This window comes from Mytilus californianus, unplaced genomic scaffold, assembly GCF_021869535.1.
Source record: "Mytilus californianus isolate M0D057914Y unplaced genomic scaffold, xbMytCali1.0.p SCAF_7, whole genome shotgun sequence".
In the NCBI taxonomy this organism is placed as follows: domain Eukaryota; kingdom Metazoa; phylum Mollusca; class Bivalvia; order Mytilida; family Mytilidae; genus Mytilus; species Mytilus californianus.
This window is the reverse complement of record NW_026262723.1, coordinates 104,220,137-104,240,515: the sequence shown is the minus strand read 5'-3', so window position 1 is coordinate 104,240,515 and position 20,379 is coordinate 104,220,137. Positions and strand designations below refer to the sequence as shown.

Sequence of the window (20,379 nt, the reverse complement as noted above, 5' to 3'; positions counted from 1 at the left end):
GAATAGATGCTATTTAAAAATTAGCACAAACTACTATTTTAATTCTTTACATATTTCGTTATTAAATTTGGGATGATTTCATTGACAACAACCTTTAAAGGGAATAATTAATTCAGTTACCGGTAATCAAATGCACCGATCATTACTTCGTCATTTCACTTGACCCATATGTTTATCTCTCAAAGCTACTAAATCAAAATTAAGTTTGAAAAAATAAAAATAATGGAACCTGAAGCGAGATCATGATCTCATTTTTTATTTGAAAGTTTTAAGATTAAAACAAGAGTTTCAAACACGCCGGAAAATAAAAGGTGTACACGACTAGTTCTTCTTCTTCTTTTTTTTTAGCATCCTTCTATAATTTATTTCAAGATACTTTTGTCAAAGGTCAGTGATAGCAAGGGGGTATTATATTTACTAGTCTGTGCATCTGTCCACTCTTCCGTTCTGTTCAAAATATAAAACGTTTGAAATTATATACCAAATAAGAGTTTGACCCGGATTAAGTGGTGCACTGAACATGGAAATATGATCGTGTGAAGGGGTACGGTGTCTTAAGGCCACACATTCTTGTTGCAAATGTGTTCATAGCTGTCTCTTTGGTCGCGCGCTCGCCTCGATAGTAACCCTTCAAAGGTGATCGGGGGAATAGAAATATGGTAACTATTGGTCTTTTTCCGATCGGCAGTTAAACCATTGCCAAACTGGGGAGTCCGTTTGGTTGTGAGGGATGTACAAGTACGCAGCCCCGTCCGGTCAGAGTGGGGATGTTAAATCCGATGCCTCTTGTAGAGAGAATGGCATGCTCTCTACGTATACACGTTAACTAAGCATGAAATATTTGCCACTGGACGTTAAGCAACTAACTATCAATCAATCGACAGTAGCGTAACTTGAATTTTATTTCTTGTGAGGCAAATGATTTGAATCTAGGCAGTCCAAGCCTCACCTTGGCGAAAAGACGTCAATGCCAATAGGGAGTGGACGGTTTATTGAAAATATGAATCGCAAAATAGGTGTAGGTGAACATACTCTTGATAGGTCACACACTGGCAAAAAGATCTTGTCTATGAAAAATCCTGATTTGTGGAATTTTATCATGAAATAATATTTCTTGTGCGCATTAAATCAATATATTTCAATGAAACTGCTGGTTAAAGGTTTAATTCTCAGTATTAAGTTACAGACAGGTCCTGATCAAAACAAAAATAATTGACAAAATTATATGTATGACATCCTCTAAAATGCTTTTGTATAGATTTGGGGATTTTAGGTTTAAGATCCACTATGTCTTTCAACTTTATACATTAAGCTTTTGTCAAAATGTATGGATGATAATAACTGGGTGAACTATGAAGTCTTGTTGATATTAACCAAGGTAGAAGAGTACTACATAAAATGTAGGAATGCCAAGTGTCTGTTGAATACTTTGTCCACCAAAAGTAACAAGTTCGTTGTCAGAAAAAAATCAAGCATCATATCAGTTTCACAGTTATAACCTCTTGTTTGAATCAGTTTTTGCGAGGTATACTTTGTCTGTTACTTAAAAAACATATTTGCATCTACCTTGTTCATTTTATGAATGAAAGTTTTCAAGACGTTAATAATGAGGAATGAGTGAGTCAAGAGTAAAGCAGTCAACGTTTTGAACCATCGTCACTCAGTATACTTTATACTATGACGTACATGGTATATAATTCTCTTTATCTCTCTTTTTTAATGGTCAAACATTTGGTGAGGCGATTGCCTTATTGCGTCAATGAAAGCTACAACACTGCTCGAGTGCGGGAAGTCTTTGGCTCGACCCTCGCCCAATTCAAATCGAAAATTGGCTGCCTCTCTGCCAAGCACGCAATATTTAGGAGTTAGAGCAAAGATTGGTCGGTCCGGGATCAAAATCATGTGTCCCGGTAGGATGACATGTCTAAAAGGACTTCCTGCGATATAATACAAAGTCTGGTTCATATTCATCTTCTCGTCCTAAATATGCATATGTAAAATACATATGCAACGAACACTTATATATATGGGCCTACATCTATTAATACTTCTATTTTTTGTTCCACTTCTAACGTTGCCTATATCCCCCACCCCTTTTCAAAATCCTGGATCCGCATCTGGAAACGAAATCTTATTATATTATGTTGTTCAATGTTACTTACCTTACACATTTCCGTTAATGATTTATTCAGAAACATGAATTCGGTGACCCCCTTTTAATTGTTTATCGATAAAATGGATAAAATACTCTTAGTTAATTTACTTCAAGGAATATAAAAAGAAATTGCCTGGAAATGTCTTTTGTGTTTGAACTCCGATAGCATTCCCGTTAAACAAATTAATACAGAACAATCACTAATCGTAAACACCTGAATTCTAAAAAACAACATATATAGGGATTTTTTATCAATACATTTTATAATAAATGAAAAATACTTTTGTTTAGAAATTAAATGGAAGCGATAGTTTTATCTCAATTTTCAACTTTTATAAAGAGGCAGATTCTGACAAACTCTAAATCCTTCTAAATATTTTCCCCGCATCAAATATAATAAAAAGATAGATAAACTATAAAGAAAGACAGAAAAAAAGTATAATGGGGCGTTCATCTGCAAAGTAAAAATAACTCAAATAGTACGTTTGATAGGTATGTGATACGTGTGTTTATACGTGATCTTATGTCAGTGAAAATAAGGGCGGCAATCTAGAAAACCACGTGAATAATAAAGATGCAAGATTTCTATCATTTTCCGTCATGATAAAATTATTTTATATGGACGAAAATTCCAGTGTTTGATTTTAAAAGTCTTGGAATACTTTGTTTAAACTTGAGCGACGTATTTAATCAAATTCAATGCTTGGCAATAACCAGTCCCATTAGGTCCGTACGTCGAGTTACGCACGTATGTCATTTTATTGGAAATCTCTAATAGGTGACTTTTGGTTATACAGCTCCTAATGTTTCTACGTTTTTATACACCCCTGGCTTTCAAATGTTAAGTTGTGAGCTTTCCCGATGAAGGCAAAACCAGAAAGTGCGTAGGGTGCATAAAAAGTGTTATGTCATATAGTATATATGACAAAAAACAGGAAGGATGACGTTTTTGAGAAAAAAAATTAGTAAAAACCAATTTCTTCTTTGATAATTTGCACATTGTTAAGGCAATACGGTGAACTTTAGCTGTTTCATCCACATTATTTGGTTTCTAGTGGATGTTTGTCTAACTGGTAATCATATAACATCGATCTCCTTATTTTGTTTAAATTACTATACTAAAACAGGAACCATAAGATTGCGCAACACGAACGCAACCAAACACCAAGGATGCTCCGGAATGGTAAGTAGTTCCTGCTCCACAAGTGGTACCTGTAAACATAAAACATAGCTGACAATTTCGTGATGTCTCAATCAATTAAAAAGAACAGAATTGAAGCCAACAGAACTTGAACATATCCGTCGTCAGCTTTAATCCAATTATTACTTACTTGTTAACGTAATCAGGACGGCTTCCGTAAAACTTTCGGAGGGATAGAAACTTTTCAGTTACGTACTTTCATTTTCAAGACCAGCACTCAAACGGTTAGTGTGCATTGTAAACTCAAAGACCGTTTATCAACTGTAATCTGAAAATTTGCGAAACAGAAAGGATCATCGCTCATTTTACAAAAAACACCTTAATACTAAGATCTCTCATATTGTAGATTGGTATTTAAAATTGAAGTTCGTAATGGTGGGTACCTCAAATATATAAACCGGGAAACATCCACCTATTTTACGACATATTTGACTGGGAAGACTATATCAAGAAGTTATACCGTACAGTGGGATTATATTACTCCTTATTATTCTTGCTACCATCTTTTTGGTTTCAATTGCACTATCCCACTGATAGAAGTACTGCAGGATGTAACTGATCAGGTTGGTAATGGATTAAACATGTTAAAATTATGCATATGAAAAATATAATTGTAAAAGCTTCATACGATAAAAATAAACAGGAAAACTCCCCTTGTTTGACACACATCTGTATTACTGATATACATGAAAAAGTATTTCCCTTTGTTTAAATATTTTTTTCAATACATTATTTTAGTTACCTGATACCATTAATATGTAAATATCATCTTTTCCAGAATATGATTTCGTTTTCTTGGAAGCAGTGGAACGATGATTTGTCGGGGATAGAAGGATATGAGTATGAAGTGTTTCATCTACATCCCAAAGGCAATGTTCTGAAAGAAGACAATAAATTACTGTCATCCAATAGAACATCAGCAAATGAATTTCAAGTAATAATCAATCTATTCAAATGAAGCTACCTCCATTGATACATTAAGACAAAAACAAAAGAGCATTTTCGCTAAAAAGCGTACACAATATTAAGACATATCTAAAAGACCAACATCATAAGTTGATAAAGTAAAAGAAATTAACACAAACATAATATCCTGTGTTGTTCTATTATAACAACCACACATAACTACTAATTAAGAAACGTTATGTAGTAGAATGAAAAAAGTGTATAAAAAAGTAGTCAATTTATTTGCACTGTGTATATAATATTCACCGTTATTATTATATAAAACCAAGAATGCTTATTTCCTTTTCATGACTTCACGACCGTAACTGGTGAATTTTAACCTAGAAATAAATGTCACATGCATAGAAATCGTAATCATGCATATGATGGAAATCTAAAAAGAAATATGGATTCACCTGTCCTAAGTCAGGAACCGGTTGTTCAGTGGTTGTCGTTTATATAGAGGCCGTACTTTGACCTATAATTGTTTACTTTATACACATTGTGACTTGAATGGTGAGTTGTCTCATTGGAACCCATACCACATCTTCTTATTTCTATTATATTTAAAATATGTGGTCCCTGTTAAGCAATAGGAAACAATTATACCAGTCTAAAAATTTGTGCAGCAAAACATATAAAAGATATACACAAATAACATGAAATAAACTCATCATCGATACCAGGCTGTTAATTGTGTATGCCAGACGCGCGTTTCGTCTACAAAAGACTCACCAGTGACGCTCAAATAAAAATAATTAAAATGACCAAATAAAGTACGAAAATGAATCTTCCGAAAGATTTGCCAAATATAGCTAAGGTAATCTCTTTTTGCGGTAGAAAATCCTTAGAATTTCGAAAAATCCAAAGTTTTGTAAGTTTTATTTTTTTATTATGACCATATCAACGATAATTCATGTGAACACTGAAGTGCTAACTACAGGGCTGGTGATACCATCGAAACCTCCACTAGAAGTGGCATCGACCCAATGTGTAAAAAAATCATCACAGATACCAGGCGTAAAATTTATTATTAAACTGAAAGGCAAATATTGGGACACTATAAATTGGACTTTGTTAGTATCGATCTATATTCAGAATGAAATGTATACAATTGGAAAATCATAAGTATTTCATTGAATAACGTTAAAAGGTAGTTAGATACTTGCTTGGCTTGACAAAATCTCGTCTTCCGATGGTCGGGAAAACAATATATAATTGACGTAGTACTAACATAATAGAGAGGCAAATTCGAATCTAGTTATTGGGTTGAATGAGGTTTTTATTGCGTGTTCGTATCCCTCTAATGTAAATGGTATTTCAGTTAAGATCAATTGGCAGTAAATAAGTCAGGTAACAGATTGTTTTAAGATTTTTGCATACATATTTAGTATCTTAAACAAAAAATAGAAAAACATGGTTGAATAAATTATTTTAAATAGTTATACTTTCGTATAGAAGTAACATACAATCGTTGAGCAATATTCTTAAAATTGTCTAAACTCATCAAATATTAATCTATATTTTTATCATAAAAATTATTATGTTGATAGGTTTAATAACTTCATTTTTGTTTAGTGACTAAGCTATTAACTTGTTGTGAAAAAAAACTCAACAAATACAACTTATGCTTAACAGCGATAAAACTGTACGTTTATTTTTTCACATAAAACAACACTGTTTTGATGTGAATGCCACTGATCAGTATTGTGTAGACGAAACGCGCGAAGCCTAGTGTTTAAAAGAGAGGCGAAAGATACCAAAGGGATATTCAAACTTATAAGTCGAAAATAAACTGACAACGCCATGGCTAAAAAAGAAAAAAATAGACCAACATACAATCAATAGTTAACAAAACACAACATAGAAAACTAATGACTGGGCAACACGAACCCCTCCAAAAACTAGGGGTGATCTCAGGTACTCCGGAAGGGTAAGCAGATCATGCTCCACATGTGCCACCCTTCAAGTTGCTCATGTTAGTTCAAACCTGGTAATAAGTCTAATTCGGTAGGTCACATTCGGGAAAAAGGGACAGGACTGTAGTTACGACATAAGGAACATATCGCTATCATCTGTGAAACGGATATTCAATAACGGCCAACCAACTCCTTATGGCGTCCGAAAAATTTACGAAGAGGTGATTTCAATTTCACCACTTGGAACTCTTGGTTTAATAGCTTACTTGTGAGCAGTAATCCTCTATCAAGGAAATCGTGATAGGATGTGTGTTTCCATCAACGGGGTAACTGCTGGTGGACGGCACCAGCCTAGTATTTCTGTGTTAAATAATTTTGAAGTTCTCAAGAAACATTAAAACAAACTAAAAGTCTTCAGAAAATTTTATGTTTTTTTTCCTTTCAGAGTGAGCTAAATCTAACAACACCTGGGATGTTTTCTTTGATATTAAGTGCCTTTGATAGAGCCGGAAACCACAAGTCAACAAGATCTGTATTCCTATATGATAATCAGTCAGTTGTCGAAAAGGTTCCTGGTACAAGAATCATTGTTACAGAAAGTGCTGTAGGTACAAATTATACATGGGTAACAATTGATACCAGTCGTTTGACTGTGACATGGACGGGAAGATTTAGGAATGAAAGACATGACATTTACAAATGGTGTAATGAGATAGAAGACAGCAGTCATGTTGATGCAGTTTATGACGACAGGTTTGGACGAAGAACTGTGGACTGGTTGACAAATGTCAGAGGTATACTATCAATTACAGGATTATATTTACACTTCATGAATTTGTATGATTTTTATATACGCTCGTTATACATATATTCCATTACTTTGGGTAAACATAAAAAATGCACTACAATGTCTGATGCGAATATCTGACTTAGGTATTAAAAGATCTTTCCTTTTTAGCACCAGCGTTGATTTAATATCTAATACTGATTTCAAAACTCTAGTATCTTTACAAATATACATGCCTTGCAGAGGTCCGTCTTGGAATGTTCTCGAGATTTTATTTTATTATTTAAAGAAAAATCGTAGTTGATAATAGATTTTGTAATTTATTTTTAATTTAGTCTGTAACTAAATAATGTAAATCTTAGACATTTTCTCTTTTTTTTTAAGATCCTTTCTTGTTACATGTTGTATACAGCATTTATGATTTATCATACATATTAATAACAACAAGAGAGAGAGAGAAAGAGAGGAAGGAAAACAGAGAGAAAACAGAGAAAAGAATTATGAAAAAGAAATTTAATTTATTAAATTGAATACAAGACTATCACATAAATGCCAATAAAGGAATATAATGTCGCTCCAGCTGGTTCAATATTACAATGTTTCAAGGATTAATCGAAAATATCATTAACGGCAATGCGACCTTGAGTGTTCCTGATGCATGTTAACTAGACATGAGCATCACACGCAGGAGGTTTGATGGTTCACTCTGATTCAATATTTAATATTATTCCCTTTTTAAATATTTGAATACAAGTCTTTTATACTCAGGTGTTATCAGGTTTGACATCAACTATACAGTCAGTGGACCTGATGTTAAATCATCCGATGGCTATACAAATGTACCAGACATCTTACAGGAGGGTAAAGTATTGGATGTAATATGGGAAGATGGGCAAAAATTAGATATTAGTGTAAAAGCTACTGACGTAGTTGGAAAATTTACAGAGGATACAACAACAATTTACAAAGATACTACAGCTCCTGAAATCACAAGACTTTGGTTGACCTATGACAACAAAACAGAATTATATGTTCATCGTCAGGAAGATTTTTCATCACTTTTGTAGGTGTTACATGTGTTTTTATACTGAATATCATAAAATGAAAATACGTTTTCTGTTATTTAGAGTTTATATGCTAAAAATAAGTTTAACTTCAAGTTTTTGCATTATAAATCGGATAAGCTGTATCGAGATGTTATCAACTCTTAAATTGTCTACTAAGAAATTGTTTTAATTTTTAAAATTATAAATATATGTCAAATTGGAAGCATGACTAGTTTATCCGATGTAAGAAAGACAAAATGGGGGAAACGCATGAACTCCAAAAGGAACAAGACGGGGTTATTTGACAAAGCCAGAATTTACTGCTTTTCTTTCATTAATTGCAATACAAATTCACACTTATTCAAATTGTCACAATCAGGAATAGGACACAATAGGCACTTTTACAGATCAGACGACTATTCTGGCATCCTCTGACCTGTTTTAATTAGACGTTCTGAGTATTCAACGCAATGAACATAACTGAAAAACGGGACCTGTTATTTCCTTATTTGTTTCTGATGCTACGGTTCAGATTACCTCAAGTAAAGTTAATCTTACAAAGATTGTAGCTCAGTCATTAGCACAAAGAATTAGTAAAATATTACCACAAATTATTCATGGGGATCAAAACGGGTATGTTAAAAATAGATATATTGGATATAACATTAGACAAATTCAAGATATCATTGATTTTGCAGAAACATTCAACATAGAGGGAGCTTTACTTTTCTTAGATTTTTCAAAAGCTTTTGATTCTTTAGAGTGGGATTTCATGTTTTTAGCTTTACAAAAATTTGGATTCAAAAGTTCAATATTGAAATGGATTAAAGTTCTATATATTGAAATTTTAGCAAGTAGGATCAGACAAGACCACGACCTCAAAGGCTTTGAAATTAAACTTGATGGTAAAACTCACACATTAAAGATTAGTCAACTAGCAGATGATACAACTCTTTTTCTTTGAACAAAACAAGATATTTCAAAAGCTCTTAATATGATTGAAACATTTGGAACATTGTCATGGTTGAAATTAAACAGAGCTTAAACTGAGGGTGTTTGGCTTGGGAAACAAAAAAACTGCAAAGATAAACATGAAAAATATTAACTGGACAAATATACCTGTAAAAAGCCTAGGTATATATTTTGGTCATAATAACAAAGAGTGTCAAAGATTAAATGCTGAAAAACTTTTAGAAAAATCAGCAAAAATTATTCTTAATTGGAAAAAGAGAAACTTAACCATGATAGGAAAGATCACAGTTACTAAATCATTAATTATTCCTAATATTACATTTTTAGCATCTGTCTCGACCATAGATAAAGAGTATTTAAACCAGTTTTAAAAAATGATATATGAATTTTTATGGAATAACAAAACAGAAAAGGTTAAACGTTCTGTACTAAGTTATGACGAATTAAATGTGGGATTAATAATGATTAATTTAGAGAAATACATAGAAACAATAAAAATAGGTTGGATTAAAAGATTAAATGCAGAGCAATTTTTAAACTGGACTGTAATACCAAAATTTTATTTAAACAAATTCGGAAACAATCTTCTTATATTGCAAATGAACCTGGATAGTGCAAATTCAATACCAGATATAAAAAAAAACTACCAGAGTTTTATCTTGATATAATCAAAGTTTGGATTAAGAATAAAAATAATAATAAAAATAATAAATACCCCAAAAAAAACAACACACTAATCCGACAACAAGTTATTTTGGGAAATCAGTGGATAAAATTTCAGGAAAAAACATTATTATTCCAAAACTGGATAGATAGCAACATAATATACATAAATGATATCATTGATGAATCTAGAAATATAACAGAAAGATTTATTAGACAAAAGCGTAATAAAAAGACAAACTGGATTACTGAATTTTTAAAATTAAAAAAAGCTATACCAAAAGAATGGGTTAATATATTAGCTGAAAACTGTTCAAGAACAACTAATGTACTAACAGATAATGTTTTGTATATTTATGACAAAGATAACTTTAAACAAAATATAAATAAATTAGAAACAAGTAAAATTTACAAAATATTATTAGAACAAGATAAAGAAATACCAATTGGCTTTTACAAATGGAAGAGACTACTAATTTTTGAGAACATAGAAAATAAAGCTCAAAATATACTAAAATTTGTTCATAATTATTTGAAAGAAAATAAATTAAAAATGTTCAGATGGAAACTCTTACATTGTATTCTTCCAAACAAAGTTTTATTAAAACAATGGAAAATATGCCCAAACTCAGACTGTAATCACTGTAATATTACAGAAGATTATGAACACTTTTTTTATTACATGCCACTTTCTTGATAAATTTTGGAAAGAAATATTTAATCTGTTAGAAAAAGTTAAACTTGGAACACACATTTTAACCCTAAAAAATTTGATTTGGGGTTACAAAATAAGTGATATAGAATACTATGGTATTAATTTTTTTCTTACAGTGATTATGTTTTCAATTCACAAAATACACTATCTGTCAGAGTTTAGAACAAAGAATATTAATGTATTTTCTGTTTTTAAAACTGAGCTTAGAAATAGGCTCATTCTACAAAACAAATTTTTTAACCATGAAAGAAAAGGTATATTAGAAAAAATATTTAGGTGTATTTGAATTGTATGAACTGATAACATGGTTAGTAATGTTATCTTTGTGTATTAATTAATTTATTATCTAATTTTGTATTTATATAATTATGATGCATGATAGACATTGCAATATTTATATAATCTGGTACGATGTATATACATTACAAAAAACACAGCACAGTTGTTTTTCGATTACCGTATGACTATTAATCTTTCAAATCATAACTGTCTCACCTAAATAAAGATGTAGAAAAAGCTAATTACAATCTTTTTCGATATTGATTAAAATAAACCGTTATCCGAAAACACATGGAAACTGGTAATAAGTTATAAATCATCCCAAACTCGGATGAACTATGAAATTCCGAAAATAACGACAGATGATATAAATACTTTATTAAAATATAATAGAATTATGTATCTATTGATGTTATATTAATATTTTGTAAACGACTAACAATATGCAGTTTATCTACCTGAAGAATACCTCAACTTCTGGTACTAATGAAACAGGGACCTTCACTGAGATAGCTGTGTCAGTGGAGTAATTGTTAACAGCGTGTGCAATACTGTTGTTGAATAAAAAAAAAGAAAAAAGTTGATCTTGCACATGTGCGGTATTTAAGAATCTTTAAATGTTCTTTTTGGTTTTTCAAATTCTCTTTGTGTACATCATATTTTTTGTTCAGGTTACGTTGGACATATTTCTTTTTTCCTGCGTATGTAGATCAAAACCTGTAAGTTTGCCACATTTGTTCCTAAATATTAAGAAAGCAAATTCAAAGCAACTGTATATTTTATTTTGATTTATTATTTACTGTTGGCATGAGAACCGTACTGGTAGACCATTAGTCCCAATCAGAATCATGCCAGCTGTATTACATTCATTCGTTTGCGACGCTATCGTATGCAAACGTACATGGCTTCGCTCTCAGACATGGTTCAGAATTATTTTTTCTATCGGCACTTTTCAGATTTTTTTTTCGTTTTTGTTTCTGAAAGCTATAGACTGTGCATTCCTGATCGATTTACGAGATTTGAACATTGGTAAACTACTGTCGTATTTATGTAACTTCATGTAACTTAGATTAATTAAGGCTTGGTTGGTTTCATAATTCCTGAATCGCGTGTTTTGCTCAAAGAAATTGATAAAAAAAAGTTTTAAATTAACATGATAACAAACATATTATCCAAGATTTTTGTGAACATAAATAAACACAAACTGATACGAATATAGGCTACTTTTGGTGTACAAAATGCTACTGCCGGTGTCATTATAGCATATATTAATATATGTTTTCTATATAAGTTTGCTTAGAATAAGAGAGATAATTTGTAACATTTGGTTTATTTTTGGTTCATATGATAGTTTCTATGTTCTATTACACGAAATAAGCGCAAAAACAGCTAATTTTGGTTTACACAAGACTCACTTTCGGTTGACCTTAAATCAAAAGACTCCAATGTATGATGACGAAGTTATCCTACTAGCGTATTCTAAATTTCAAAGGAGAGAAAATAGTTGACTTTTACTTTTACTTTTACTTTTACTTTTGTTTCGGAGTTGTATTAACTCGTAACTTCCAATTTGACATAACCATCATTTTATATTTTTAATGTTTTTGAGGAATTGCGATAGCAGGCAACGTTCAAAATTAAGAAAATTACCTTGACCTTTGACCCTGAAGTAAATTTTCCGTACAACTTCATATTAAAGGACTGAAGGTGTCTATGGATTGTTGTTTATGAGTTACACCGACAAACCATTTATGCAGAACTTAAAAAGAGAGATAACTCTTATTACATACAACCGGATTGTTTCGGTCCGAATTGAACAGAACGTCTAAAGAGAGTGACAAACCTTTGCAGAAAAAAAAGTATCAAAAGCGCATTTACTGCTCAACATTTAAAAAAAAGTGGAGGAAGAAAAGAAAAAGAACCTCTGGCCATTGTTAGTCTTGTATGTTTTTTTTTTCAACTTCGGTTCATTTATATGTTTCGGAGTTTAGTGTGACGTCCATTTTCTATGAACTAGTCCCATTTTTGTTTAGGAGCCAGCTGAAGCCCGACTCCGGGTGCGGGATTCTCTCGCTGTGTTGAAGACCCATTGGTGGAATTGAGCTGTTTTTTGCTCTTTGGTCGAGTTGCTGTCTCATTGACACATCCCCGTTTCCATTCTCAATTTTATTTTAAATCAGAACAAAGTCAAAAGGTCTTTCCATTGAAATTGGACGCAGACTGAATTATTGCGGCAGTCCCATGCCATATTATTCTAACTTGGTTCGCTGTTTTAGCATAATGTTTATTCTTAACTATATTTGACCTTTTATTTAATATCAATACTTTTTGTTTAGGTTTGAATGGGACACATTTGATTATCACAGTGGAATTTATAGCGTACATTGGAAATTGTATGATAATTATACCGGATCAGACATAATTCATGGAAGCTCTCATGTGACAGCACAAGGAGATGTTTCGGTAATTATAAATTCACCTATACAAGTTTCGGATAATAACAATGCAAGGCGTTCTCTTACTTGTAAATTAGGCACCAAAGCAGATACATAATATGAACACATATTCAATCTGCGAATAAGTAGTTTACATGCAGCTTATATGACCGTTTACCTTCTATAAATTACAAGCCTTAATAGCCAATTGTAACCATTTTTTTCAGAACATGACATTCTGTGAAGACAAATATCAAAGTTCTACACGTGGACCCGATTGTTATTGTACGTTATTCCATGGATGCTTTCACAGACATTTCCATATTCAGCCAGATATAGTAAACGGAGCAGGACTGATACCCGGTAATGATAAAGGGGTGCACGATTCCGACTACTTTATAGAAGTGACAGTCGTCAACAAAGCCATGCTCACATCAGTTTTAACAACAAAGGTATTTTAAACTAGTATTTTAAAGCAAACATTACTTGATTAAAGACAGTTGTGGGAAACGAAGACCTTACAAAGATACACATTGAATGTAATCAAAAGAAAACCTAGAAAAGGGAGGTAAAACTGAAACTGTTCTTTTATCTCATTGAAAAAATATTATAAATTTTATTGGCCTGAAATTACATTTATAAAACCGTGTACATAAGAATTGATATGTATAGGTAGTCAAGCGCTGCCTCAAAAGATGGTTCTTCTACGGAAAATAAATTGGAATGTATAAATTAACTTATTTTGCAAATAATGGTTTACGCAAGAAATATATCATATACGATGAAGAGCATATAAATTAAGTAAACAGTTTTCAAAGAAATTATCCAAACCCTTAGCTACGTTAATAAACCTTTACTTTTTAATATTTCAGTTTAGATAATTATTGTTGTGATTTTTAAAACACTAATCGAAAATAATGTTTGTTTTAGAAAAGATGCTTAACTTGTAATACAAAGAGATGTTCACTTCTTTTAGATTATTCTTGTTTGGATTAGAAATTTGAATAAAATACTCGCATCTCGTTTTCTATATTTCGTAAAATCAATACTACGTTGCATCATTCATTGCAAATAGGGTTTTTGGGATGAACACAAGTTTACTTATTTATAGTTTAAAATAGGAATAAACTGGTAGGTTTGTTATGTGAATTGCATAAGATCGTGTCTTTCTGTACTGTTTTTCACGTTGCTATATGAAATGAATCTTAATATACAACAGCAGAAGTAGTAAATGGTATGTTCAATACAATCAATAGCAATCGTGTTGTGTCAGCCATCCGCTGTGATATCGATAGCAGTCACGATTGTAAAGGCATTATCAAACCCTTAATCAGTATCACATCACGTCATCGATATATCCACGCCTTATCAATTATAAGGTATAAAATAAAGTGAAAATGATATTGCTTTTTTCAATATCACACATCGTATGAACCATCATCAGAGTTCTTGGGATTATATTGGTGTGTCAGATTGATACGGGGGTGAAATTGATAAAGCCTCACGGTATTATCTATTTATTTCACATACCTCTTGTAAGTCGATACCAAGAAGAAGCGGGTCTAAGATGGAAAGAACCTATCTTAATCCCGACTAACGTTTATGTGCCTGTCTCTAATTATAAACATTCAGTTGTCCTAATGGTGTTTGGTTGCTCTCATTGATGTATACAAAACATCATATTGACATAAATAATCCTTATCACATTAATCATTTTTATACTATTGGACACTTTGAACGCAGTAATTAAAGTTTTATCAATTTTAAAAATATAGTGTTTTGAGCTTATGTCAGTCTGTGATGTAGAGTGTATATACAAGTTTTACCTTTTATCCTTTTTATCCTTATTATTTTATTTTATTTTACCCTAACACAGATAAAATATCTTAATCTAATAACAATTTTTTAAAGTTACACATCTTTAAAAATATAAACTAAAATATTTTTAATGCGGTGACCCTGCAAATAAGGTGGACTTCCGAAAGAAGAAGAAGAAGTATAGTTTGAACTAAAAAATGTATACAGAATGTTTTCTGAAAAACACGAGAAATAAATGAGTATCTTTATCAAATTAAAGCAATTGTACCGGTCCTGTAATTAGCATTTCCTGGAGATGGAATATACAAATATTTCATATCAATTTGTAATGTTTTTTTAGATAACAATAGACACAAGTCCCCCACAGATTGGAACTGTTCATGACGGGTTATATGAACTTCCAGAGATAGATTATCAACAAGATTATCACTTGGACTTCCACTGGGATGGATTCTTTGACCCTGAGAGTGGTGTGCAATATTACAAATATATTATTGCAAATTACTGTTGGACAAAACAAGACTTAATTTCAAGCACTGAGGTATATTATCCAATTAATATAATATCTCAAATCCTTAAGGGCATACGATACAGTTACAGGGGAGGTAATGACGTTGCCAACGTAAAATGTTATTTTTCGCGACGTCAAACTGCGACGTATCGAGAAAAGATGCATTTTTCGACCGATTTTTAGCATTCAGACTGATATAACTTGAAAACGAGTTCATGGATCCCTCTTTCTTAAAATGACATTAGGATTGATTACGTATGGTTATTATTTGTACCAATTTTTATGAAAAAGTCACCGATGAGATTTTTTAAAATAAGATAAGTATACAGTAACAAATTTCGTTTTTTTCCTAAAATCCTGAAACTTTGATAAAAATTAATCATTTCCAAAGAATTGTTAACAAATTTAGAGCATACTTATATAAAAGAGATTTTCAAAATGTTTTTACAAAAATCCTATTGTGTTTATCTTTTGAAACAAAAACGTTAGGTATGTCTATCCAAAGGATAGAAATGTTCCTAAAAACGAAATTTTGAGTAAATGTCTAAAATTTCGACCCTATTTATCTCTGAAAGTAGCCCATGAAGGTATATTTTTTTTTACATATTTGCATTGACTAGGTGAAAAATAGCTTGTATGCAAGTTTTCGTAAAAAAATCACCGTGGGATCAAAACTGTATCGTATGCCCTTAAAATGACGGATTATTTAATATCAATTCTGTAATATGCACATCTTGTTTATTTTTTGTGTTTTTGAAACGGGATGGCAATATCGTATTTCAAGATACTACAACTTCTCAAAAATGGCCGGATACTATGTAACATAGTTTAAAAAGTAAGGAAAAGGACAAAACACAAACAAATTGACTAAAAAAATATTTTCTTTATTTTGGTGCAATAATTCAGCTTCTACTCATTGTGCATTATAATATGTAACAAAAATCGAAATAAAGAAAACAAAACATATACAAAACAAATACAAAATGAATAATATTTTACTACCAAGGTGTACTGACTGCTCGTTGTCCAAGATATATACCACAGTTTTATATAAAACTAGCGTACGAGTCAGGCTATTTTAAACAACTGATTATCAATTTGTTATAGAAGAACGGCATCAGTTTATATTAAGGTATAAATATATTTTCATGACAAACCGAAATATAAGTTAACTGTCTTCAGACATTAAAATAAATTTCTAGCAGATTGCAGAATATTGAAATATAATGTCAAAAGAAAATATCATGTCAAATACAATACCATACATAAAAACAAAATATCTATTAATAAAATAATAATAAATGATGTGTTAGTTATAACTGCCAAATGATGAATTTTTGTAATTATCAGTTTTTCCTTTTGCCAGGGTATAGAAACTTATGATACAATTGCAAGTTATGATGCTACAGAAGAAGGACTATATCACATTACCGTTATAGCCATGAACAGTGCAAACGACGCTTCTGGTGCTGTTTGTTCTGACGGTGTTACCATCACGTCAGAAAAACCTGGAGTAAAGAATGTAGTTCTTGATGGAGCCAGGACGGCTCCTAGACTCGTCACTGACGCTAGGAACAACATATGGCTTATAGGGGAAAATTTGTCTAGGAGCTTGATTAACGATACATCTCTTTGCAGGTGTGGACTTTACATGACTACTCTAACAAAATAGTACCGCAATTAATGAATATATGAATTAAGGGTAATATGGGGTATCCGTCGAAGAGGCAGCAATCTAATGACAAAGGTACCAAAAGACATCTAGAAGGAAACGCACAGCTTTCCAAAACAGACAGTTGTCTCGACAATAATTCAATCTCTAGAAATACATTTAAGAGAAACAGCAAACTTATGCCATTATCCAAATAACAAAAACATTAAGATAATATCGCAAACTATATTACTTTTGACAAGAGTTCATGACTTGTGATATGACATACATAATTTAAAAATATGCTTACCTATAGTTCTTATCTCGAATAATAATCATATATACATTAATTTAGAGGAAAAAAAATTAATTATTACGATTAGACAACATAAAACTTTCAAAAGAACAAGCATTTACCTTTATTTTGTATACTTAAAAGTAAAATAACAGAGAAAGATGAATGATGAGAATCATGATCAGGCTCGTGAAAATTGGGAAAAAAAATTTATGTAATTATTATCGAAAATGCATAGGATGGTATAATCTGAACTTTTTAATACAGACCTGTATCGTAAGGCAAACGGTTATATTAAGAAATCGATTTAAAGTTAAAATTTTACACATAGGTTTTTGCACAATTAAGTACTAACCAAGGCCTTACTAAAACACTACATAAGGTGTTTTGCTGGTCGCTTTTTTTATTTTGATGCTTTTACATATATTTGACTTCTACAACTCAATGTTGTGGGCGTACGAGTTAAAATGACGATATATCGATAATTAAAATATCACGTTTGATGAATGTAAAAACATTTAGGCATTGTAAGTAGTAAGTAGGGTCATATATAAATGAGTACAGACATCTATCAAATTTCAATGATGTTAGAACAACTAAGCTGAAAGGAACTATGAAATATAATCAAAAATTGAAATAAACCCTTTTTGATTCAGCCATGCGGTATCTATGTGATCACTACGGATTTTGAGATAATGCAGAATTCAAAGTCGAAGACATATCAAGAAACTAATTATGTGTTTTTATGATTTGCAGAATTTTTATACACCATTTCAAACCTCAACTGTCAACTTTTGACATGTTATTTGCCCTTAAATTTAGAAAATATTGGTCGAACAGCTACTTTATTTTAGATATACACTTGCATAAAGTTCCTTTGTAAATCAAAATTTATATTAAACTGCCATTTGTTAATTAATGTGAAAAAGTGATTTATCAAATTTAGGCAGTTGATAAGATTTTGAAAGTATTTTATCAATTTTCTTGTAAGTTATTGAATAAAATTTGGAAAGAGATGTGTATTGATATCAAAGTTAATTCCCACACGTTTTTGAAGTGCTATTATTCCAATCCTTTTCTTAGTCAAGTAAGAGTACTGATACAATACTAGTATGATTATCAACTGTCATGATTTTCAAACAATTACACTCAAAAGTGTAAGTATTGATTGGAATCAACTTCACTCTAATTGAATACACAAATTCTTGACCTCAATAGTATACCTATAATTTATTTTGATCTACACTACAAACATTTATTCTGTTAATTTTGTGTGCAAGCTGAATGATTAATTATATGTTTTTATAAGAAAAGACAAAAGATAAAATATGTATGAAAAATGCAAGCAGATTTTATTTCACCTGTAAAATCAGTGTCATAATCATCTGACATAAATCAATAATTAAGGTCTATTTAAGTTACAATAAACAAAATTTCATAACTCTTACCTTATACTGTATAGTCGGCTATAAAATACCCCGAAAGGACAATATGAAACAATTCAATTAAGAAAGCTAAAGGCATAATTTATAACAAAACATAATGTATATTTGAATACAGAAAATGTATTTTTTCTTAATGAAGAATAAACACCAATTTAGATAAGAATTAGTTTTTTTTTTGTTGTTGTTGAGAAAGTACATTGTCAATACTTCTCTCTGGAAATTATGAAGCCAATTATCATTAATGGATGTAAAAGATATACTACTCATTTGAAGAATTCCCTTTCCATTCTAGTCAAAATTATTAAATTGCAAATGTTTCTGAAAAGAAATGTTAAAAAAAATCTGACCCTGTCTAAAATATCCAAAAAAATTGCATCAATATTGCAAAAATCTCTATCTTTGGGCTATAAAATAGAAATTTTACAGTAAAATGATGGAAAGGGAAATAAAAAATAATATTGAAAGTGAAGTCAGAAAAAATGTCAGACTAGCTACAATATTGGCTGGATCACAACATCAACGATGATTTGATTTTTTTGTTAGTGCTGTCACCACAATGGTGGACGACATTCAGTTGTTTCCTGAGAATGAAAATACAGGCATAGATTGTACGCAAATTCCTTCTCTTGATTATTCATTTCTGTCTGTGCTACCTAGATCGTCAAAGGTAAGCAGCTTGTATTAAATTCAATTATTAAACTTAGATATATACATATAAGAATGACATATAATACCTTTTTTCTTATAAGTATTGGAACCAAATTCATCTCGTACAATTAATCCCAGACATGATTTAGGTTCTGGCATTAAGTTCATGTCAATGTTTTTAATTTATCTTTGACTTTGTGAAGTGAATTAAAAAACAACTACAAATGCAAGAAATTCGGCATATGTGATTTTTTGAAAAGACATTACATAAATTATAGAAAATATTGAACTCTAGAAATCTGCTCAATTATCATACATTATGTCTTGTAGTTCAGTATGACTTGGGACTCGAATATTGACGATCAGCTGATTTACGACTATGAGATAGGACTGTCATCCGCAAGGAGCAATTCTGCTCCAGATATTTTACCTTTCCGTTCAACAAAGCATCACAGACATTTTAGAATAAATTATCCTGATCTGACAGAAGGAACACTATTTCATATCATTATCAAAGCTGTTAGCAAATCTAGAGTTGAAGGAATTCAGGTAAAATAATCAATTTCAATACAGCTCATAATTTATTTTATGTTTAATTTTTCGTATTTCAATGCTTACTTTAATTTCTTTAAAAGATGTTAAAAAGAGTGTACTGATTGAAAATATAATGATTATATACTACTTGCAAGCAGTATAGGCCAATTGATATTATGTTTCCTATAGAGATCCCAGTAACGGAATTTGGACTGTTGAACTGTGTGCTACTGAGCAGAAACACCTGCGATTGAACCAATTCTTATGACTATATATAACTATAAATAACCTTTTTTATACGACCGCAAAAACATTTTTGTGGTCGTATATTGGTATGACGTTGGCGTCGTCGTCGTCGTC

At 31.2% G+C, this 20,379-nt stretch overlaps 1 protein-coding gene across 1 annotated transcript in view; it reads left to right on the top strand.

Moving 5' to 3' along the window:
• The first annotated feature begins 3,715 nt into the window (after positions 1-3,715).
• The window catches only part of LOC127709606 (uncharacterized), a 29,619-nt gene continuing 12,955 nt past the window's right edge, over positions 3,716-20,379 (top strand). The window contains exons 1-10 of the mRNA XM_052215207.1: positions 3,716-3,919; positions 4,135-4,290; positions 6,666-7,014; positions 7,776-8,070; positions 13,019-13,145; positions 13,345-13,569; positions 15,276-15,476; positions 16,813-17,084; positions 19,381-19,504; positions 19,816-20,034. Of these exons, the coding sequence (XP_052071167.1) occupies positions 4,138-4,290; positions 6,666-7,014; positions 7,776-8,070; positions 13,019-13,145; positions 13,345-13,569; positions 15,276-15,476; positions 16,813-17,084; positions 19,381-19,504; positions 19,816-20,034 (1,965 nt within the window). The 5' untranslated portion in view covers positions 3,716-3,919; positions 4,135-4,137. The remainder of the gene's footprint in view (positions 3,920-4,134; positions 4,291-6,665; positions 7,015-7,775; positions 8,071-13,018; positions 13,146-13,344; positions 13,570-15,275; positions 15,477-16,812; positions 17,085-19,380; positions 19,505-19,815; positions 20,035-20,379) is intronic.